This window comes from Dama dama, chromosome 28, assembly GCF_033118175.1.
Source record: "Dama dama isolate Ldn47 chromosome 28, ASM3311817v1, whole genome shotgun sequence".
In the NCBI taxonomy this organism is placed as follows: domain Eukaryota; kingdom Metazoa; phylum Chordata; class Mammalia; order Artiodactyla; family Cervidae; genus Dama; species Dama dama.
The window spans coordinates 47,756,437-47,781,636 of NC_083708.1; the positions used below are offsets into that span (position 1 = coordinate 47,756,437).

A 25,200-nucleotide genomic window follows, 5' to 3' on the forward strand; every position below is an offset into this window, starting at 1 on the left:
ATGTTTTCAGATGAGCTTCTAACAATTTTATTATCAGGAGAAAAAAAGCTTAATTTTATTATTTAAAAGAATAGAGCTGTTTCATGTAATATTCACAAACTATCAGGAGTTAGAAGGGAAATAAGGCTATAGTACACAAGTAAATGTTTTTAACCCTTTTTTGTAGCTAACATATGGTTTATCTCTCTAGGAAGATGATTTGCCACTCTTTATTAGTCACACTTTATCAATGAAGGTTAAAGTTCCTAAAGTTTTAGCTGTGGCCACGGATACTCATTTGTGTTTCCTGTAGCCATTTTTTCTCCTCCTTGAAGGCTGACCTATTAATGAACTCAGGGTCAGGAAGGGTTGGAGAGACATTAGAGGGGAAATTAAATTTTTGTACTTACAGGTATACTTACAGGTGTATGTATTTACATCATATATAAAAGTTATAATATATATCAACTCATTCATAGTTTCTTTTTCACCACTCAAGTCAATAATGATTCAAAAGCTATAAATAATAGAAATCAGTGATTTTACAAGAAGTCTATTTCTAAATTTACTCTTAGGAAAAGATTCAGTCAGGTACTTTTAGCCTCTACGTAAATATACTTATATACAGTTTCTTGGATATTTATATTTCTTAAAAATTTTTTGCTCCATCTAAACAACATATAAAGAGAAAGTTCTTAATTATAAAAGTAATACATGTCACTGTAGAAAATTTGGAAAAGCAATGTATTAAGCTTAAAGTCATTCATGGTAGTTATATCTTCACCCCTATGAATATAAGGCTCTTTTTTGTTGATGAATTAAAAAATTTTTAATTCAAAAAAATGTCTGTTAATTTTTTTTCATTTTGAAGTAACTTCAGACATAAAAAGTTTGTAAAACATAGTACAATAAAATTTCCATGTGTCTTGCACTGGGCTTCCCCTAATGTTAGCATCTTGCCTCAGTGCTGATCCTGTTAACTAATCTACGGACCTCATTCCAATTCTGTCCATTTGGATTTTATCCCACTAATGCCTTTCTCTGTTCCAGGATCCAGTCCAGGATCCCACAGAGCACTTAGTTGTCACGTCCCCTTCAGTCTCCTTGACGTTCGGGACATTGGCACGTGTGAGGGGCACTGGCCAGGTGTCTTACAGAGCTGTCCCTCAGTTTGGGTTTGCCTGATATTTCCTCATAATCACATTGAAGTTACATACTACTGGTTAAGAATGCCATAGAAGTGATGTTTTGTCCTCTCGGTGTATCATATCAGGAGGCTTGTGACATGGATGTGTTATTACCAGAGATGTTGACTTTGTACACTTGAAGTAGCATCTACCAGGCTTCTCCACTGTGAAGTTACTTTTTTTTTTTCCTTCTGTAACTAATATGTTGTGGTAAGAAACTTTGAGATTATGCAGTTATCCTGTTTCGCATCAAATTTTCCTACATTATTTTCATCATTCATTGGAGGCTTTCACCTGAAACAATTATTACTACTGTGATCTTTTTCTGTCATTCCCAGAATTTCCCTTCTCCTCCATTTATTTATTTATATAAGTATAGGCTCACAAGTATTTAGAGAGTGATTTTAGAGATGCTCATTGACTTCATTGCTACCTGGGTGTTATTACCTCTAAGCCCCCTCAGTGGGAAAAGCTAGGAAATATAAGTATGTATACATAGACATCTGTATCTGTTTGTTTATCTACTTGTGTGTGTGTGCATGTTTGGATATGTAGAAAACATTTGTATTCATAAAACCATGAGTTCATTCCAATATCTCCAATTCTAGTTTAATACCAAGAGTTCATTTTAGTCTTCCCCTTTTTAAAAATTGCAATTCTTTTCTCTACCATGAGAAACTTGGCTCTCACTAATCAAAATTTGTTTGTTTTTTTTTTTTTTTTTTTATTATTATTTTTTTTTCCAGTGGGTTTTGTCATACATTGATATGAATCAGCCATGGATCAAAATTTGTTTACTTAATTCTTCTAGCCTACTCCTGATATAGCTTTAGAATGACTAACCCTACTCCTGCCAAAAAACAAGTTTACTAACTAGAGTAAATAGCTATATATAGTTCTTTTTTGTCTTTGGAGGCTCAAAGCCTCTTTTTCTTTGTGCATTTACTCTCTTTCTTCCTTTGCAAATTTTTATCATGTTATTTTCTAACCTTTTTAACTTAATAATTTACAGTGTCAAGTATTCTTCTCAAGTATAATTTCTAATGGCCACATTATATTTTTTCATAAGAAGGTCACAGTTTGTTTAATTAATTCCTATCGTCGGGCATTGTGTATGCAATTTTCCGTTAGTATAAATTACAAGCATTAGTTATGTTTATGGACTTTCCTTGTGGCTCAGCTGGTAAAGAATCCACCCGCAATGTGGCAGACCTGGGTTCGACCCCTGGGTTGGGAAGATCCCCCGGAAAAGGGAAAGGCTATCCACTCCAGTATTCTGGCCTGGAGAATTCCAAGGATTATATAGTCGATGGGGTCGCAAAGAGTCAGACATGACTCAGCTACTTTCACTTACACTTACACTTACTTATGTTTATAAATGTAGATTTGACTTTTTGGAAGCCACCTAAAAAGAAACTTAATTGTAAAGAAATGGCAACCAGCTTCATATCCTAAATCCTCTCATTCCTACAATTTTTTGGTAAGATTATGATAAAAAGTTAACAAGCCAGGAAGAGGAAATATTAGGGTTGCTAATGGCAAATTTGAGGGTAAGTCATGACTTGATAATTTCCTGTGACAGAGTGACAGTTTTCATTATTGTACATTATTGTTCTCATTTGATACATTGATAACCATTGGCCTGGAAAGCATTGGTTCAAGCAGTTTTCTAAACTGAAGCCCTGTTGGGCTGATTGAAAATTATACTGCCCTTATGGGACATCGGCATGACCTTGTGTTCTGAGTATGGGACTTGGTACCACCATCTTAATATAAATTCAGCTCTGCTCCTGTTTTGGTATAAAGGCCTTAGGCAAGTCACTGAACCCCTGCTGTCTGAATAAAAAATAAAATCTTACAAGAGTGGGACATTAGTTAATATTTACAAAATGAACAATGATTTGAGGACTCGAGGAGCTAGGTCTGTCTTAGTCTCCTCATTCTTAGTAGTACTTTTACTTCCTTGCTTTTTCATAGTCATTTAACTCTAAATTTTATTATTCCCTTTAATTTATAGAAATATACCTTTTACATGAGCTATCATTTAGGTTATGAAAACTGTAGTCTTGACTACCCGTGTCTTGGGGAATCTTTTACAAAGAAAAACATAGTTGTTGTAGTCATGTTCACTCTGGCTTGAAGTCAGAATGCACAATACAGCCTGCCTTTGCTTCTTGTACGCATTTGAAATTATGTATCAAGGTCATTTATGGGTTTAAGGTGTTTTTGTCATGGTTCCTTTGAATATTTTACTGTTAAGAGCATTTCCATTTGCATCCCACCCAACAAAAATGAGTAAAACTTTATGTACATATCTCAATTTTTAAACCTGCTTAAAATGTACTAGTTTATAAATTGAGCAATTGTAAAATTATTCTTGCCAGTAGTCTTTGAGATCCTCTCCTTGATTACATTAGCTCTAAAATATATTTATAAAACGTAGTAAATGATGTGACGTACTTTGTGTGCCACATATACCCGGAAAAACTTAATGTTAGCTTTTATAGGAAAATTAAATATCAAAAATTAAAGTGAGTTGCCTAAATTTTTCAGATTTGATGACCAAGTTAGAACTGTTGAAAAGTTTCAGGTGTCTTAATTAACACCACACTGTTTTTTGTTTGTTTTTTCTTTTATCAAGGGAAAAAAGAAACTGGTTTTCAAAGAAGTTAAATAATTTAGCTGAAAGGTGATCTGTTGAGGCAGTCCATGCTGAAACCAAATGGAGATACCAGGACTTTAAATCCTGCTCTAATAGCTATGATCTTTTCTAAGAAGTGCCATAAGTCTTTATGTTGAAATCATCTTCATTTCAATGAAAAATAATTGAATACAATACTGAGCCAAATATTATCAGAGTACATGATTTATCTTAGCCACTCCCACTACCTCCTGTATAGTGTTTATAGCAAAACTTACCAGTAATTGGACACTTTCAGATGTTTCAGGAAAAAAGGGAAACGGTGGCTCAAGGAGCTGCCTAAGTGAGCTGAGGACCAAAGGGCTGTCTGTGATTCAGAGTGTAATTTCGCTGTCAGTTTGCTGGGTTCATGTGGAGAAGTTGCTTTCAGATAAAGAGAGGCCAAATGTACCCTTCAGCCAATGCTATCTACCCTGCAGCCTCATAGATCAAAATATCGGTGTGCATTTTAAGATTTATTTTAAAGAACTTTAGCAATAATGGGCTTCCCTGATAGCTCAGTTGGTCAAGAATCCACCTGCAATGCGGGAGACCCCGATTCAATTCCTGGGTCGGGATAGGCTACCCACTCCTGGGTCAGGAAGATCCGCTGGAGAAGGGATAGGCTACCCACTCCAGTATTCTTGGGCTTCCTTTGTGGCTCAGCTGGTAAAGAATCTGCCTGCAATGCAGGAGACCTGGGTTCAAACCCTGGGTTGGGAAGATCCCCTGGAGAAGGGAAAGGCTACCCACTCCAGTATTCTGGCCTGGAGAATTCCATGGACTGGATAGTCCATGGGGTCGCAAAGAGTCAGACACGACTGAGCAACTTTCACTCGCTTTAGCAATGATACTCTTAACCACTGCAAGATACATCTCATGAAAGGAGAACACACACACACACAAGCAGAAATATGACGGTGTAGACTGGTTAGAAAGATCTCTGGAAACCTATACTTCCACATTGAAATTGGAATTAATGTGTTAAATACTAAATTCAACCAGAATATTCGGAGAACTGCATATCATCCCTGCTTCCCACACCAAAAACTTGCTATTTAATGATAGTCCCTAAGGCAGGCTATCATTAATAGTGGTGCTGGTGAATGCTTATTGAGAATTTTCTTTGTAGCAGGCTCTGTTGTACTTAGATTGCATAGATTTATTTGCTGTAATAGTCCAATGAAATAATACAATTATTATCTTCATTTTACAAATGAAGACTAATAACCTTCCCAAGATGATATTAGAAAAACAGTTTCCAGCATAGGTTATCTATATAGTAAAACTTTATCTTACTGGATTCCCTTTGTCCTGTAAAGATGTATCTAAGAATTATACTCTTGGTCTAGTCTGGATTTATTTTAGATGTGAGAACTTCACAAGAATTTCTACTATTTTTTTTTTACACCAAGAATTCCCACTAGAACATGAATAATATTTTTTAATTAATCCCTTCTTTTCGGAGTATACTCAAATCTCCTCCCTTTAATTACTCTAGTTCCCTTCAACAGTCTGCCTATAATTACTTTAACCAGTTTCTAAGAGGGACTTGTTAATATGACTGATATTTGTAATTGCTTTATTATATTATCTGCAATGTCCAATTGATATGCTGTTTGCCAGTTGATATGTTTTTTGTTTCAACAGCTTATGATCCTTCCCAAAGTTTTTATATTTTGCTTGGTTGCTCAATAAATTAGCCATTTGCTTCCTCAGATTCTCCACCAAAAACTACAATAATTAGAAGCAATGGGGGAAAGATCAGGTTGCTGATACAACCACAGGGAGAAAAGGGAATGCCATAATAAAGATACTCCTATAATATTAATAAATAGTGATACACACTATTAAATGACTGTGCTTAGCTTGATTATTATAACACATATACAAACATTTTATGTTCCTGTTTTATTCTTTAAGGTTTGCTTTCTCTGCTTAGATTAGCTTCTTGGCTTCTTTCAGAGTAACCACCACTCCCCTGGAGGCAGCTTTTGTCCATGCACCTGGTCCTTTTTGAAAAAGTTCAAATGTCTAGAAGCAACAGGCAACCTCAGAGATTCCTTCTCCCAAGGTACAGAACTACCAATTCCCTTCAGAGGTAACAGACATCTCCTCTTTACTGCTGGAGGAGAGTGTAAAGTTCTGTACTCTGTGTAACAAGGCACATGTTTATATAGATTGAATTCATCATGTTCCATGGCACTAATGGAAGTTGACAAAAAGTAAACCAGGAGACTGACTTTGAAAATGATTTATTAATAGGTGATTCAGTGCCTGAAAGAAAACATTTAGGGAGCTGTGTTCTGATGGGTAAGTTTCCATTGTTTTGTAAGTTCTTGCATCTAACTTTAACATAGGAGCTGTCATTTTACATCTTTTTCTTTAATGCCCAAGCTTTTTTGAACAGGTAACAAGTGTTCAGCCTTTCTTCTCTTTCACATGAGATAACATGTAACTCATATACCATATACTTTAATAAGTTGCATAAACAGAAAAAAGGGGGTAAATGTGTGAATTGGTATGCTTTACTTCATTCAGAAAACCTTAAATTTGTGAAACTGAATCCCTGAAAGTTTACTAGTAGGGTTGTTATTTAGTCCAAACTTCAGAACAGTTAGTTGACCTCTGTAACAATATCTGATAATGTGTATTACATTTCAAATAACTAGTATCACATTTTTATAACCCACAGCTATTCTGAAAACACATTGCATCTTCAATCTACTTTAATTGGTAAACTTAAGATATGAATGTATGCGTCATTAGAGTCAGAATAGAAAAAAATAGGATAAGGGAAGCAAAAGAAGATACAGTGATATGAATATTTTTATTGACCTGAATATTTTAACTGAGAGATGTTACAACTATAGCTGGGCCCATATTCCCATTAACAAATGATCCCCATTTGTAGTAGATTAAAAAGCTAGACTATTTGATGATACCAGGAGATAAAACTGCCATGAAGAAAGGCTAACGTAACCTTTGAAGAGTATTTACCTATGGACGCACTCAGCACAGGCTCAGTGGGCTGTTAATGTATTGAATGTCTGTGTCAATTAAATGAACAAGTTCTAGAATCAGAGTCAAATATAGTTAGTGGTGAATAGTCCAGTGTTACCGAGCTTAACCAAAGAAGTACTGCATCAAATCATCAATCCAAAACCTGTAAGAAATATTTTGATGTAGCAAATCGTAGGTTAACTTTCCTGTATATTCTTAATAGAATCCTTCCTTTCACATTTTTAAATGCTTATGATTATTATTAGATCAAATGAAAAGCTTATCTTTAAGTGGACAGTACACACAATAGACTTCAGAAAGCTTCCTTAAATCATTTTGAGAAAAAGATGGGTGATGATCAGTAAATTATTTTTAGATTTCCAAAATTGGATTATACATATTTAATAATTATAATGAGTTAATTCCTGCAACTCAAGTCTTTGAAGTATCCTAAAATGAAAATTACACTATTAAGTTTTAAATGTATCTTTTATACTTTTATGGGTATGTTTCAAGGAATATTAATACTATAAGAATACATTTGGAGGATTTTGTATCATATCCAAAATATGCTGGAACCTTATCAATAACTATTTATAATGTCACTGACGGTTAAGGTGACTTGGGCATAATTCTTGGCACATAACAGATCTCAATATATCATGGGTGAATGTAATGAATAAATATTTCACTTTTTCCTCTTGAGTTCTTTCTTAGGAGAGGATTAAAAAGGGAGATTTCTTGTGTGCAGATTCTCACAATGTTTTGCAAATTATCTGCCAAGTCTGAATTGTCTACCAACAAATGTCTGTATGTTGTAAACATTTATGTGACCTTATCAAATTCATAGAGATGGGGAAGTCTAATTCAGGCTGCTTTCCTGGCAAGACTGCCAGGAGCTCATATCTTGCCACAGAAGGCCTGATAAGGTTTTATTAATGGATGTCTATTTCAAAACGAATAATTCTAAATGAATGTAATCCTTAGTGGTTATTCTTTCAAATGCAAAGATCCACAGTCTGGTGCAGAATCATCATCCAGCTAGTGCTTATTATACCCTGTATCAGAGTCACATTCAACAGAACACCGGAAGTGAAAGTGTGAGTCTCTCAATGGTGTCTGACTCTCTGTGACGCCACAGCCTGCCAGGCTCCTCTGTCCATGGATTCTCCAGGCAAGAACAGTGGAGTGGGTTGCCATTTCCTCCTCCAGGGAATCTGTCTGACCCGGGGATCGAACCTGAGTCTCTCCTGCATTGCAGGCAGATTCTGTACCATCTGAGCCACCAGGAAAGCCACACCACCTAAAACAAAGCACCATCCCCACTGCAGATGCAGCACAGAACTGATGCGTTTAGCATTTCCAAAACTAACACAAATGTGTGGATTTTGAGGTGTAAAGCACCTTCACTTGCTCTTGTGGATTTACAATCTCCCTTCAAGGACTATAATGTAATTTGGAAGGCTATTTCCCCCTGGGTGACTCTACCTGTAAGCTTCTGTATGACAATTTGGTGCTGGTTTGTTGATGCTAGGATGCTATTATGAAGGATCCTTCTACCCCCAGCTCTTCTCCTCATACCCACATAACAACCCTTTTCCCGGTTGGGGCTGTAGGAAATGAGTAATGCTTAACCCATTTGTGTGATCAATTCACTTAAGCAGCTACTGTGAAATGTTAATCACAACTTTAATTTGTACTGCATTAGCATTTTGATTAACTTGTAGGCTTGCTAGCGCACTTGAAGCGCTTTTACTCATAGTTACAGCTCGGAAATGACTTTTTGATTAATTAAGTTTGTTAGACAGCAGCTGAGCTTCCTGAATGCTAACCTTCTGGGGGTAAAAGTTCAGGAGAAAGTTACTGTGAACAACTGTTGCTATTGAAAAAGATTCTTGTACATGTACTTATAGCATTTTAATTATTGACAAAATATTGTATCATTACTTGCAACTGACCTGAACCTTTAAAGGAGTGTGCCTTTCTGTCTAGAAAGGTTTTTTTCAGGATTTCCCATCATTGTAAAACTTCTGGGAGCTCTTGAACTGAATAGTGCATTTTCTAGCAGATGTCTAACAACTAATGTTTTAACAGGCTGCCTAGCCTGAATTACCGTAGTGGTTTTTGTTTTTTTTTTTTAATAAACTTTGCATTTTAGAATAGTTTTAGACTTGAAGAAAAGTTACAAAGACAATACAGATGTTTCCTGGATACCCCACACTCAATTTTCCTCTGTAGTTAACACCTTATGTCAACATGGTACATTTGTCACAATTAATATTTGTCATGATGCACCTTTATTGATATATTATTATTAACTAAAGTCCATGCTTATTCAGAATTCATTAGCTTACTTAATGTCCTTTTCTTGTTCTAGGATTCCATTCAGGACACCTCATTATATTTAGTTGTCATGTCTTCTTAGTCTCTTCTTGGCTGTGAGTTTCTCAGACTTTCATTGCTTTTGATGATCTTTCCATAGTAGTTTGCATTTTCTTGATATTCCATCAATAACAACTTGGTTCCTGTAAAACAGTGAAAATGTTATCTTCTCATTCTGGACTGAATAAGTCTTTTTCTTCAACTCTGACCATGTGTTATGTTTATGTCATTTAATTTAAACGTAGCAACATTTTCTAGCCCTTTGAACCTTTGTCATGACCTTGTTTTCATGTGGTTTTCCCCTACGCTGTTACTAGATACAGAGGAGAGATGTGAGGAAAAGAAGGAAATGTCCTTGAAGAGGAGAAAGGTGAAAGGAAGGAAGAATAGAGGTTGTGGGTCATCAGAATGCCGAGAGGGAGCAGAGAGGCTGACATGTCTCATTGTGCTCCATATGCACAACCCACAGCCACAGCTGACACATTGAGGACTGAATTCACACTCTGTAAACTGAAGTTTAGAAAGTTTTTAATGCTGGATCATAGAGCTACATCTTTTTATGCACCATTAACATACCTCTTGGTGTACAGTAAAGGATAGTTTTTCCTCTTGGTGAGGTGAGTGATTCTATTTCCTTGCAATGAAATTGACATAATTCAGTTACAGTACTCAGAGTTCCAGTTTTACCCTTGGATTATTTAAATCCAGAATTCAGGTATGTTTCAAAAGATATTTAATGGCTGCATATCCAGTTCCAGAAAAACGTCTACTTTTGCTTTATTGAATACGCCAAAGCCTTTGACTGTGTGCATCACAACAAACTGAAAAATTCTTAAAGAGATGGGAATACCAGACCACCTGACCGGCCTCCTGAGAAATCTGTATGCAGGTTAAGAAGCAACAGTTAGAACTGGACATGGAACAACAGACTAGTTCCAAATAGGGAAAGAAGTACGTCAAAGCTGTATATTGTCACCCTACTTATTTAACTTATATGCAGAGTATATCATGCAAAATGCTGGGCTGGATGAAGCACAAGCTGGAATCAAGATTGCCAGGAGAAGTATCAATAACCTCAGATATTCAGATGACACCACCCGTATGGCAGAAAGCAAAAAAGAACTAAAGAACCTCTTGATGAAAGTGAAAGAGGAGAGTGAAAAAGTTGCCTTAAAGCTCAACATTCAGAAAACTAAGAACATGGCATCCAGTCCCATCACTTCATGGCAAATAGATGGGGAAACAATGGAAACAGTGAAAGACTTTATTTTGGGGGGCTCCAAAATCACTGCAGATGGTGACTACAGGCATGAAATTAAAAGACGCTTGCTCCTTGGAAGAAAAGCTATGACCAACCTAGACAGTATATTAAAAAGCAGAGACATTACTTTACCAACAAAGGTCCATCTAGTCAAAGCTATGGTTTTTCCAGTAGTCATGTATGGATGTGACAGTTGGACTATAAAGAAAGCTGAGCACCAAAGAATTGATGCTTTTGAACTGTGGTTTTGGAGAAAACTCTTGAGAGTCCCTTGGACTGCAAGGAGATCCAACCAGTCCATTCTAAAGGAAATCAGTCCTGAATATTCGTTAGAAGGACTGATGTTGAAGCCGAAACTCCAATACTTTGGCCACCTGATGCAAAGAACCGACTCATTGGAAAAGACCCTCATGCCGGGAATGATCAAAGGTGGGAGGAGAAGGGGATGGCAGAGGGTGAGATGGTTGGATGGCATCACCGATGCAATGGATATGAGTTTGAGTAGGCTCCAGGAGTCGGTAATGGACAGGGAAGCCTGGCGTGCTGCAGTCCATGGGGTCACAGAGAGTCGGACATGATTGAGGGACTGAACTGATAACCAAGTGGTGGATTAAAATTTATTTTTAGATTTTAGGTCTTCAAAACTCCTGTTGACAAATGTTCTAATAATCAGTTAAATGCATAATAATTTGGAGTCTGCATAGTAAAATTTGGAGTCTGCATTTTTCTGTTAAGTACAAGAAAAAGGATAGATGTAAACCACTTTAAATCCTTCTTGAAATAAGACAGGGTATGTGTAAATCATTCAGAGGTTGTCGAATATAGTGTGATGAGCACAGATATAAAATTAGAAAACCAAGATCAAGTCTTCTCACTTTTCACCAGTGTGGTTACAGTCACTGGACTGATGTGAGCTTCAGGAGACAGTACCAGTGTCTGCCTCATAATTGGTGTTGTGAGCTATTTTTAAAAGTGTTGTATAGCCAACACACTACTGTACAAATATTTTTATCACACTTTATGTGTGTGTTGTCTGTACAGTTTGAGTTTATATAACTCATTGCTACTTTTCACAATAATTGAATGAAATGTATATTTGATACAAAACGCAGATCTGTTGTCAACCTTGCATTTTTAAGTATAATCTATAGTAGCAGAAAAAGAAGAAAAATATCTGTAGATTTGGATAAATCCATCCTTTGCAGGAATAGTTTACATGTCTATGAAATGTGGTTGTATTTATTATAAATGCCAAGACCAAGTTTGATATGCTTGAGGAATTCTTGAAATGGATTCAAAATAAGTGTTGAGGACATGGGGTATATTCAAGTCAAAAAGCATGCCCTTGGCTTCGCAATGCTTACAGCCTAAAAAATTTTCTTCCAGAGAGTGTCTATCTTCTAAACTCTAGTTCTTTTTGATGATGGGGATGAGAAGCAGCGTTGTTTTTGGAGGTGGTAGTGGTAGTGTAGTGGTTTTACCTTTGCACGAAGCCAAGTTCTTGAATGTTCCCTGTGAGTTCTACACGAGGATGAGGTCTGGGATGTTTGTAGTATATGTCCCCATCTTTGTTTTTACCTCTCCTTCTCCAGCTGTCAATCAGACACAGGCAGACACATACACCACCTCATTTCTGTGATCTCTTTGAAACTCCTGGGCTGGCTCGTTCTTTGTGCTTCTCCAGTAATCAAAGTCTGCCTCCTCAGATCTGTTCAACCACATCTTTCTTCTCAGATTCCTGCTTCTCTTATCCATGTACGTTTTACTTTCGGTGTCTATAAGATTTCTTTTTCAACTGTGTTCCAGAGTCTGGATCTCTTTCCCCACCTCCCTCAAACACCAGTTCACAGCGTGCAGCTACATTCCAGCTCCTGCAGTCCCCAGAGTGGCTCCAGCAGACGCCCCTTCCAGCACTGTGATCACATTCATCCCAGACTCCTGCTGCAATTCTGCACCCAAACCACCTCTGCCACCACCTCCACGGTATCACCCTCTGACGCTCCTGAGCACAGCTTCTTTACCCATCAGCATGACCGAGCATTTCTGCTACTCATCAGCCAGGAGTCTGTCCTCGCCTTCCTGACTCTATGGTCCAGTCCTCAGTCATCTATGACTGCACTTGCCACCCACCCGGCATTGGCCCTCCAGTTCTCCACTTCAACCGTGATGTCACCAGTAACCTAGAATCTCAACATCTGAATTCTCTGCTTTCACACCCAAATTAGCCCTACTCATTATTGTCAGAATCAGTCATGAAGCATTACTATTTCTATAATTTCTCAATGTTTCTAATAATTTCTTCAATTACTATTTCAAAATCATGCTGCTGAAACTCACCAATGCTTAGCTTTTATTCACATCAGTAATTCCCCCCAGTACTTATTCCAGATCTTTTCATGCTCCTTTACAGTACTTTCTCCCAGCAAGAGGTGTCGCCTCCACTCACAGAGGTGCTAGACACCCTGTGATATGGGTGCTATCAGTTTCCATCCGCTTCTTTCAGAGCTTCCCTCTCTGCCGTGTCTGTGCAGTCTCAGTGAGCTGCTGAAGCCTCTCTTCTCTGTGAGGCTCACATGCCTCTTAAGAGGGTCTTTTCTCTCTGCATCTTACTCTGTGCCTACTGTAGGCTGCCTCCTTTTTTCACTTTCATTTTTCTGCCCCACTTCCAAGGGTACTACAGTCCATCTGAAAGGTAGAAAGTGAACTTTATAAAAACAAATAACAATATAGTGTATGTTGGCATTTTATTGGAAGGTCAAGGCTTGCATTTAACTCTTCTGGCTTCAGAATGGCACCTTGGTTCAAATGAGTTCAAAACTGAATTCATTGCCTGCTTTCCTATAAATAAATGAACCACCCCATAGTTTCTGTTGATTATGATAGTTTTAATTGTATAATAGTATAGATAGTATAATTCTATAAATTAATGCAATGCCAGGAGTCATATTTCTAGTCTGTTACAGTCAGAAATGACAGGGAATTCTGAGTCAGCAATCAATTGAAGTTGATTCCAACTTAATAGGAAAAAGTCTCCTGGATGGAGTCAGCCCCCACCTATTTTGCCCATAGACTTAGAATCATCCTAGCTTTGTCTGATAGGGGGCATACCCAGTAGAAGATGGACATGAGGTAAAAGGGTTAGGGTTCAGTATTTGCCTCATGTTAATGCTAAGCCAGTGAAGAATGTCCAATTTTTTCTCCTGTACTAAAGCAGTTTTTTGTTGTTTGAGTATTAGAGCTCTATAAGGGACTTTGAGGTGTCTTGGGGAACTGAACCATGATCTCCAGCTATTACCAAAACCAGCCCCATGCTAAGGAGGAGTATACACTTATTAGTACTTTGTTTTTTAAACACAATTTTTTTTCTTTTTTTCTGGCCACACCATGCAGCTTGCCGAATCCTAGCTCCCCAGCCAGTGACTGAACCTGGGCCTTGGCAGTGAAAGCACCAAGCCCCAACCACTGAAACACCTGAGAAATCTCTTTAATACATCTTTAAGGGTTACACTTCATTTATAGTTATTACAGAATACTGGCTATATATATTCTCCGTGTTATACAATACATCTTTGTAGCCTGTCTTACACCCAGTAGTTTGGACTTCCCACTCTTACCCCTGTATAGCCCCTAACTAGTAACAAGTTTGTTCTCTATATCTGTGAGTCTGCTTCTTATCTGTTATATTCACTAGTGTTGTATTTTTTTAGATTCCACATATATAAGTGATATCATACAGTATTTGTCTCTCTCTGTGTGACTTGTTTAACTTAGCATAATGCCCTCCAAACCCATGCACACTGCTATGAATGGCAAAATTCTGTTCTTTTTTATTGCTGAGTAGTACTCCATTCTGAATATACCAGTGGATCATATGGTAGTTCTATTTTTAATGTTTCGAAGAACCTCTGTGTTGCTTTCCAGAATGGCTATCAATTTACATTCCCACCAACAGTGTATGAGGGTTCCCTTTTATCCTTCTCCTCCTCAACATTTGCTGTTTGTGTTCTTTTTGATGATAGCTGTTCTGACAGGTGTGAGGTGATACCTCATTGTGGTTTTGATTTGCATTTCCCTCATTATTAGAGTGCTACTCATTCAGTCATATCCAACTCTTTGTGACCACATGGACTGTAGCCTGCCAGGCTTCTCTCTCCATGGGATCCTCCAGGCAAGAATACTGGAGTGGGTTGCCGTGCCCTCCTCCAGGGGATCTTCCCAACCCAGGGATCATGATTAGAGATGTTAAGCATCTTTTCATGTACCTGTTGGCCATTTGCATTTCTTCCTTGGCAGAATATTCAGTTTTTCTGACCATTTTTTATTTGGGTTATCTGTTGGATATTGAGTTGTATGAGCTGTTTATATATGTTGGATATTAATCCCTTATCGACATCGTTTGCAAATATCTTCTCCCATGCAGTAGGCTGTCTTTTGGTTTATTGATGGTATCCTTTGCTGTGCAAAAGCTTTTAAGTTTAATTAGCTTCCATATATTTTTGCTTTTATTCCCTTTAGGAGACAGATCCAAAAAAAATATTACTGAGATCTGTGTCAAAGAATGTTCTCCCTTTGTATGTTTTCCTCTAGGAGTTTTTTAGTATCTGGTCTTCCGTTTAGGTCTTTAATTCATTTTAAATTTATTTTTGTATGTGGTGTTTGAGACTGTTCTAATTTATTTTACAGGTAGCTGTCCAGTTTTCCCATCACGACTTACTGCAGAGACTGTCTTTTCTCCATTGTGTATTCTTGTCTCGTTTGTCTTAAATGCGTTAACCATAAATGCATGGGTCTGTTTCCAGGTTCTCTATCCGATTCCTCTGATCTGTGTGTTTCTGTGCCAGTATCATGCTGTCACACTAGTTCTTGTCTACCAGGAAGACTGCTGTAAAGGACAGTGAGATGCAGGGGGTCCATGCTAGGCACAGTCATGCAGGGGTATGTCAGGGTGACCCACCGGCCCCTCAAACCCATTTACCTGGATCAGCCCTCAGCCTCAGCCCCGTTAGGTATGTGCCTACATGGTGACTTAGACTTGTCCATTCAAACTGAGAACCGAGTCCACGCGGCCTGCTGCAGGGTCTGCCCTCCGTTTTATGTGTCCCCTGACTGTGTTGCAGTTGCACACCTCTCCTGATGAACAGTTCTGCCCATTCCATGCATTTGCTCCCAACCTTCCATACTTTGCTCCTTGAAGCCCTATACTCCTCAGTGCAGAAATCAAGCCTCAAAGGTCCCAGGGAAGTCTCTCTCAGAAAGTCTCTCCTAGGTTGTTTTACAGTGTTCTTTCCATTTCCTCATAGAGGAATGTTCAAATAAGTACCTGTTTATCGAGATCTATTATTGAGATCTAAAAGATTTATTCTCTTCCAGGCAGTGTAATAGATATCTTACATAGTACATCATCTTATTTTACCCTCATCAGCCCCGGTACAGACATATAACACTTCTATCAATAAGAAATCTATCCTCATAAAGTAGTTTCCCCAAATTTATACATAGAAAGTGGGACAAAATTAACATTCAAACCTATGTCTGACATCAAAGCTTATAGTGTTTTTTTTTTCCTACACTGTGCTTCCTTTGGCAGATATGCCATAACAGATAGAATGTTTGTTATAATTATTGTAATTGGATTTTTACGAAGGTTCTTTCATAAAATGAATATTTCTTGAGTGCTCTGTGCTAGGGCTACAATTACCAAGACTACTTCCAGAATCTTGCCATCAAGGAGTCTATATTTAATGGGCACGTGTGTAAACAAAAACCCACAATATGATAATGATAGCATGGAGCAGGAGACACATGAAGAAGTACCTCCTGTCCATTAGGGAGCCTTCACAGGAGGAAGTAGCATTTGAGCTTGACTTGAAGGACGTGTAGGAATTTCCCAGGTAGACAAGGAAGAGGGAGCAGGATTTGTAAGAGGACCTGCAGAGAAGTGTTAGCTTTTGTCCACTACAAAGCTCGAAGCGGTTGAAGAAACTTAAGCAGATGAATGACATAACCTGTTTTACCTCTGTAAAAATTCACCGAGGTAGCAATACAAAGTATGAAGAAAACTTAGAATGAGGATAAAGTGGTGTTTATTGTAATATCCCAGGTGAGCGTTGATGAGGGTCCACACAGAGGCAGTGGCCGGAGGGGGAAGGGAAAACAGGAACCACTGGGGAGTGAGTAGGCAGTCGTGTGGCAACATTCGCTCAGCACATTCGGGTTGTCGCAGCCATCTCTCATCCCTAATTCTTCCCTGCCTGCCTTTTTTCTAAATTAAAACAAGATAAGTCATAGTTTTCAATTCATGATACGGCTTTTTCATATACTTCACGTAAGCCATCACTTTGCATGATTTTTTACGTCTTCACATCTGGATCATACAAGGAAAGATTGTGGGCAGCTCTCATAAATTTTACGAAATCTTTCAACTTCATCATGAAAACTTCAAAGTTAAAAACATATGGTCCGTCCATCTAGCTCTTCTGGTCTATGAGCTTTTGGTCTGGAATTTATTTCCAGTCAAGTTGTAATATAAAAATCACAAGTAAAATCACCATAGTTACTCTACATTACAACTTCTAACATCATCATGATACTGCATTAGGTATAATTATTCACTTGTCTTCCCTTTCGGAATTCAAGAGTTGTGACTTGTGAACTAATACTTTTATTTTTGTCTGAGGAATGTTCCTTGTTGACCAGCTTGTCTCGTATACTTCAAAGGCTAAGCATTCTAATCAGCTCTGCAGAGAAATAGGAAGAACAGAAGTGGATTTCCCCTGGATTTATAAACACATACATTTTTGCATGTATACACTTTGATATGCACACATACATATAAGTATATTATACCAACCATAAAGTTTTATGATGTGCAATTAGTAGGCTCACGGTCACATGAGTGCTAAGTCGCTTCAGTTGTGTCCGACTCTTTGCAACCCCATGGACTGTAGCCCACCAGGCTCCCCTGTCCATGAGATTCTCCAGGCAAGAATACTGGAGTGGGATCCCATTCTCTTCTCCAGGGGCTCTTTCCCACCCAGGGATTGAGCCCACATCTCTTAAGTCTCCTGCATTGGAGGTGGGTTCTTTACCACTATCACCACCTGGCAAGCCCAGGCTCATGGGTACTAAAGGCCAATTTGACCATTCCATCACAGTAAACATCATACCCAGAGATGTGGATCCATTTCCCTGTAATATGTATAAAAAGAACACAGATTAATTTAGCCTGTTGTTTTTTAAACTATTTTACATGTTGTAAATTAGAAAACCCAGAATAGGAAATTCAAAACTTGGAAGAAAAATGTGTCTGACTCAATAAGTACTAAGTAATATGGCAGATTAATTTTACTAACATAATAAAGCTTTAAGAATCATTTCTAAAAAGGTACTTGTAGATTTTGTACATTTTATAAATATTTTACAATCAGTGAGATGGTGAAATATCATTTTAGGCATTTATGAGGTACATCTGATTTCTCTTACCTCCATTTCCCAAAACAAGGGAGTGCACTCCTAAAACTGTATAAACTAGCTGCCTCAGATCATGATATTAACTTATGTGTCTTTAAGTCAGCATTCACTAGAATCTAATTTAATTGAAATAGCTTTGCCTGTGTAAACTTCTCCTTTGTTTAAATAAGATTTCACTGTTTGGTTTGGACTTAAGCAAATGCAGCCGTTTGTTTGTCCATAAAACATTGGATTAAATGTATAGACTAATATGAATAGCTTCTCATCATTCCCCATGTACATGTACACTGGTCCTTGCCCCCTTTACTGGGTGGCATAGTATAGTCACTGAAAACCAGGGCTCTGCTTTTAGCCTGCTCCCTGGGAAAAAATAAATTTTGGGTAAGTAGACCTATCACCTTACCATTGTTGCCTTTAAATTTGGGAAAGACTACTTGAGATTTGAATCAACGGTAAAGAATCCACCTGCAATATACAAGATGTGGGTTCGGTCCCTAGGTCAGGAAGATCCTCTGGACTAGGAAATGGGAACCCACTCCAGTATTCTTGCCTGGGGAAATCCCATGGACAGAGGAGCCTGGTGGGCTACAGTCCATAGGGTCACAAGAGTCAGACACAAACTTCGTGATTAAAACCACCACCACTTGAGATTTACTTTTTAAATGGAGCTGCTAGTGCTCTTGATGTAGTGAATTTTATATAATTTGCTCTCAAAGTACACTGAGTGTTTCTCTTTGTTTTATTACAGTGCCGATATTATCTGCCTAATCTTTGCTGACCTAAAAAAGCTAAATATTTGGCATTTTGTACAAAGTCATATGCAGTAAATGTTGTAAGAGATGTTTCACTAATGTTTCACTATAGACGTTTCACTGTGTTCCCTCCAGTCCAACTGTAGTTTATTTTCTGGTTTCTTCCTTTAATTAGTAGTAATTTAGAGGTATAACCCTGGGAGCTTTTTGTTAAAGCTCGGCATCAGATCCCGCATGGAGGGGGAAGTTGCCATGGAACTCATCTAACACGTGCGTTCTCGCCGTTCAGGCGATGCTGGACGTGGCTGCCCACCAGGGCTGGCTGGTGACCGTCCTGAACATCACCAACCTGGTGCAAATGGTGATCCAGGGGCGGTGGTTGAAAGACTCCTCCCTCCTAACAATACCACACATAGAAAACCACCATCTGCACATTTTCAGGTAAGTGTTTTAATTCTTGATGTAATTGGGTTTTTTATTTCAAAAAATCATTTCCTTTACCTGTATGGTCTCTCAAATTTCACATTGTGCCTAGGATATTGATTCCTGACAGTGAAAATGCCCCTGTTTCCCAGAGGGGAACATAGACTAGCAACAATGGAATTCTCACTTGAAATTTGATCATTGGCTTCAAGCTGAACTGCAATTCATTTTAACCTTCTGTTGTTTTCCATTTGCAACATCAAATGCATTTTCATTTTAGCTATTTCTTTGCTGTGTCAGCCTTCCTTTTAAAAAATGTTATACAAGTACTTTAAGTGACCTAAAGCAAAAGAAATTACCAATTTCTATCATTGCAGAATAGATTCGAGAGATCAGAAATTTTTTGTCAAAAGTAGGGAGAAGGCAATGGCAATCCACTCCAGTACTCTTGCCTGGAAAATCCCCGTGGACAGAGGAGCCTGGTAGGCTGCAGTCCATGGGGTTGCTGAGTGACTTCAATTTCACTTTTCACTTTCATGCATTGGAGAAGGCAGTGGCAACCCACTTCAGTACTCTTGCATGGAAAATCCCAGGGATGGCGGAGCCTGGTAGGCTGCCGTCTGTGGGGTCGCACAGAGTCAGACACAACTGAAGCGACTTAGCAGCAGCAGCTCAAGATGTAACTTGTGGCTTATAAGAAGAGTTTATGTTATCATAAAACTTTTCAACTCTTAGGTCCTATGTGAAAAGAAAGTGAAAGTGTTAGTCACTGAGTCGTGTCTGACTCTTTGCGACCCCATGGACTGTAGCCCGCCAGACTCCCCTGTCCATGAATTTCCCAGGCCAAGAATACTGAAGTGGGTTGCCGTTTCCTTCTCCAGGGGATCTTCCGGACCCAGGGATTGAACCCAGCTCTCCTACATTAAAGGCAGATTATTTACCATCTGAGCCACCAGGGAAGCCTAGGTCTCATGTACAACTATAACTATTTTAGCAAAGGAAAGAATGGTACATACTGCAAGCAAGATTGGCAGTGTTTAAATGAAAATGTTTCTTTTCACACCACTTGAGAGATATACTATGCAGCCAAAATATTGTTTCACAGTCATGTAGACGGACAAAGCAGTCTGCCTGTGCTTGCCATCATGCACCCTTCTGCCTCTCCTCAGCTGGATGAGGAGTGGCAATCATTTGATGCATCTAGAGATATTCGTCAACCAGAACCTCAGGCACACATGGGGTCTCCTCGGGGAAGTCCCTCCGTCTGACTGACATAACACTGGCTTCCAGGGCGGTTGATCCCATGGTACTCGAGTCCCCGCTCTGATGTGTCGCTGAGAACTAAAAGGCATGCTCAGAGAATGGGCCACACCAACAGCGGGTGACCTGGGGCAGGGGAAAGGAGATAGCTCACGTGTCTATGGCTCAGTATCAGGAACTCTTTCAACATGGTACTAGAAGTTATGGAAGCTGGGCTTCAGCAGTAAAGGAGACACACCAGGGTACCAACCCAACATCACATGGGTCTGTTATGGAAGCTGGTTGGGGCCTAGGAGATTTGATCCATTTTATTATTGCTGCCCAGAGAGGTGGCTGTATTTGTCTAATTTCAAGGATATTTTTCATCTTACTATATAAACAGAAAATAGATTTAGGTAGACTCCTTTCCAGGTTGACTCAGCACTATTTATACTGTAAATCTGAAATATTCCCCTCATATACTTTTAACTGTAGGATGTCAGCAACTTACAATGAAAACTTTATTCAAGTAAATGTATTAGAGGCATTTGCCTGCATCCATTGCAAACAGGTCAGGGCTCCAGTTCAGTATTTTATCCACATATTAGTGTGTGTGTCAGCTCATATTAGTAGTGCCTTCCTATAGAAAGACACCACCTGTCTGTCAATCCTAGTTTTCTACTGAGCTCACACGTGATTCACACATTTTATGTCGTGGTAGCAAAACTGCCTTGGATTGATACGTTAGAGAATTCTTACTGATTTTGAAGCTTCATAATAGTGGTCTTTAAAAAGTTATACAGTAAATTCAATTTTCAAACTCTTCTCTTTATAGAAACCATCGTTGTCAGAAAATCTCATTTGTGCTATGAAAGAGTTATTTGGTGTTGATATTATTTCTTAGGAAATGGAGCCCAGGTGTGAAGGTTCCACGTGCTGGTTACCACGGGTCCATTGAGTGCCTCCCAGAGCTGATCCATGTCTGTGCAGGGAAAGACCATGTATTCAGCTCCATGATAGAAAAAGAGCTACCAGCCCCAAAAATGAAGCAGGTAAGGCCATCAGTTCCACGTCTAGACACTCCCTCACTCTATCTGGGAAGTTACACGCAAGTTTTCTAACTTAGAGTGTTGCTTTCAGAGTCAGACTGTCCTGGGTTTAAATTCCACCTGCCATTTACTATGATTATAAACATGAAAACATTGTATCAGTCTCATGAAATTCTTGGGAAGATTAAGCGGGGTGTTATTATATAAACTGCCCTATGCTCTGTATCTATCCTGATATAGGATAAGAGCTCAACAGATGGTATTAAAAGTAACGACAGTAACAATAATGAGAATTAGCAGCTGCATTATTAGAAGGTTGTTTCAGTATAATGCTGTTACACCATTTGAGAAATGCCTGCTAGGACTTAGTCCTCTAGGCTACATTGCCCAGGAGTCCTTCTACCAAGAATCCCTTCTTCAAGGTGGTTTGTTGTTGTTTTTTTACACTTGGATGTATTTTCATGCAACTCCCTTGGTCACTCTTTTATGCCCCCCTTATTTTAATCACTTTTTGTTCCTAGATTCTAAAGTATTTCTTCAAACAAACTCCTTGTTTGTATACTTTATAGCTCAGAAAAATCTAAATCTATGTTGTGAGACACAACGTAAGTCATTACTCCAAACTATCTTTGGAAAGACCAAAAATATGAATGAACAATGCCAGAAATATTTGGCATATGTAGACTTTTAAACCTTAAGCAATTTTACCCTAAGCATGTAAATGTTCAGGGTTTACAACATAATTTACATATTGGCTTGCAAAACAGGTAGTAAAATAAAGAAACTTCTAAACCATGTCATTCCTCCCCCTCCCCCCCAGTGGAACTTATTTCAAGCAAGACTTGAAAAAAGTATAACAGGCATTTAAGTCTGATTGTTCAATTTCTGTTGAACCCAGAATTGGCACAGAAATCTATTTAAATATTCATAATAAGTGCCTCCCTTTCTAGCTAAATTATCATCAAAATTATGAATAAAAACAATATATTTAAAACAAGGCTTCTATTAGCAACAACAGATTTCTAACATAACATACAGTGGTTTCAAGCCAAGTTTTAGATGTGATAAAAAATTAGAACATTGTTATAATTAGTTCAGGGAAAACTCAGAAGTAAACTTACTTAATTTATTTGCATAAATTGCCATTCTGTTATCTTTAAAACCAAATGCAAATTGGCTCAGTCTGATATGATGATGGTTATTTGGCTCAAAAGTGCTTCAATTTGCAGAGCAATCTGGTGTCGGCTCTGCAGTGAGGCGATCCCAGGTAACATACAAATCCTGAATTATTCCAGAAATTAGTATGTTTAAAGCATCAATTTAAGTGCTAATTGCAGTAGTAATGAGAAAAAGCAGTACGGCTGTGAGATTTGCATCTTCTACCCCATCAGTATGCCTGGAACGGCTGCTGACTGGCAGAGGATTTGGCTGCTAATTAAATAATTGTATGCATGGCAGTGCTCTTGCCTGATTCAATAGATGAAGATTAATCCACAGATAAATATGTTTGGCTGGTGTTGAAATGTCTTAGCAATTTCTTTAAAAACAGCTCATGTTTTATATACTTATATATGTGCGTATGTGTATATATGTTTGTGTATATATATATGTACAAATGTATGCACACACCTGAAAAATATATGTATGTTCATTGTAGATTGCAAACAATAATATTAAGCACTGCAAAAAGATTACAGATATATAAAAGCAAGATCTGACTTTGGCTTTGTAAAATAAAGTTCCAATGAGTTGCTAATAATTATTATATTGCTAACTCATTTAAAGATACAAGAAAAATATGAAGTCTTGCTTCATATGATAAATGCTACTTGTGTTGTCTCACGAAGTTAAATGCTATACAGAAATGGTATGTTTGTGCCCTTGCTCTGGCTAGTCTAAGAACATCCAGTGGTACAGCTTCTAGACTCAGCTGGTTCTAGCAGGGGATAAGCCATCATTTGTACCTTAAAGCACCGTGTAGACCATTCTGTGGCTTGAGTATTTCAGCATCTATTTCAAACATAATTTCAGATTCACAAGACAAGTTACAGGATTGGTGTTGAACTGAAAATTTGCATTGGATTTACATTTTTTAAATTCCTGAGGGATAGTTTGATTCATCAGGGCTTCTTCATTTCAATTATGTGGTATACTCAACAGCAATAAAGTCTTAGCGAATAGGAAATCAAAGCCTATAAGGATACCTATGGAATATTCTTAAAGAAATAAAAGGAAAAAATTAAAGTATTCATGAGCTTTTCAAAACTAACTTAGATGGTAACAACAGATAAAACAGCCAATATCGAGAGTTTTCTTGACCAGTGGTGATATTTGCCACATAATTATAAATATTAGAAGATGATAAGTATCTAAGGACACTAGGTTATTTTTTTTACATCTTTTCCATAGACTTAGGAATTCATTCATTCATTCAACAATGATAAGCACTTGAAAAGTGAAAGCCAAAGTCAGTCATGTCCAACTATTTGCAACCCCATGGACTGTATAATATTCCAGGCCAGAATACTGGCATGAACAGCCTTTCCCTTCTCCAGGGGATCTTCCCAACCCAGGGATCAAACCCAGGTCTTCCGCATTGCAGGCGGATTCTTTACCAGCTGAGCCACAAGGGAAGCCCCATTAATGATAAGCACTTACTATTTGCATTTTGATTTTTCACAAATATTTTTAATTTAAAAAGCAGGAATAAAATTGGTAATATTTTCTACTCCTTTAATATGTGTCATTTAAGTTGGTATTCTCAATATTATAATGCCAAAAAATATATATTTGTTTCTAGAAAGAACCCTAGACCTAGAGATTTCCTTACAATATACAAACATATATTTTCCTTTCATAATAATTTGGAATAAAAACAAAAGAACAGTCAATTTTGTACACTAAATGGTCAATGAAAGATGCTGTCTGACATCAAAAATTGCATCACAACATTTTTTTCAAGTTGCTTTTATATCCCCAAGTAATGCTTTCCACCTTAGCAGTCACATAAATGCTTATACTTGATGCTTCTCTAAAACTAGCCAGTTCAACAATTATTTTAAAACTTATTTTTTCAGTATAGTCAGTAGCCACTCAATGTCTCAAAGGGATTTACAGTAAAACAGTCACAAGTTTAGGTAATTATTAATACTTTTTAGTTTTTTTTAAAGGGACTTTAATAATATTAAAGTATAATATTTTTACAAACAAATGAGTACAAGAAAAACTAGGAAATCTGAACAAGAGCTGTAGATTGTGTCACTGTTAATATCCTGGTATAAATATTTGTTCTGTAGTTGTGAAAAGTGCTCACCTTGGGGGAAATTGGGGAATGGTACACAGGGTCTGTCTGCTTTATTTCCTACAACTGCATTGAATCCAGAATTAATCTCAGAACAAAGTGGTTGAGTTTTTAAAAGTTTACTACGTCTTAGTTGATCACTCCATTTCAGTTACCCACTCTTTTCTCTTGTTATTCAGGCATGGAATTTCTTATCTCATTTGCCAGTGATCGATGTTGGCTTGAGTGTTAAAGGCTGGTGGGATGACGCCGCAGAGGGACACGACGAGGTCTCCATCACAACTCTGGCTTCAGACAAACGCAGCGACAACAGATGGGTCAGGTTGCATGCTGATCAAGAGTATGTGCTTCAAGTCAGCCTGCAGAGAGTCAGCCTCGGGTTCCACAAGGTAGAGTGTTTGGTTTCCATTCTCAAATGCTTCACACCAGATACAAGCACGCGCCAGCACACATTGCTGTTATGTGACTAATGCC

At 38.0% G+C, this 25,200-nt stretch overlaps 1 protein-coding gene across 2 annotated transcripts in view; it reads left to right on the forward strand.

Annotated features, from left to right (window-relative positions):
• Positions 1 to 25,200, forward strand: part of ASCC3 (activating signal cointegrator 1 complex subunit 3) — a 331,129-nt gene that overhangs the window by 302,194 nt on the left and 3,735 nt on the right. For both annotated transcript variants that reach the window (XM_061131702.1, XM_061131703.1), the window contains exons 38-40: positions 19,004 to 19,155; positions 21,281 to 21,428; positions 24,906 to 25,115. In XM_061131702.1, coding sequence (XP_060987685.1) covers positions 19,004 to 19,155; positions 21,281 to 21,428; positions 24,906 to 25,115 — 510 coding nt within the window. The remainder of the gene's footprint in view (positions 1 to 19,003; positions 19,156 to 21,280; positions 21,429 to 24,905; positions 25,116 to 25,200) is intronic.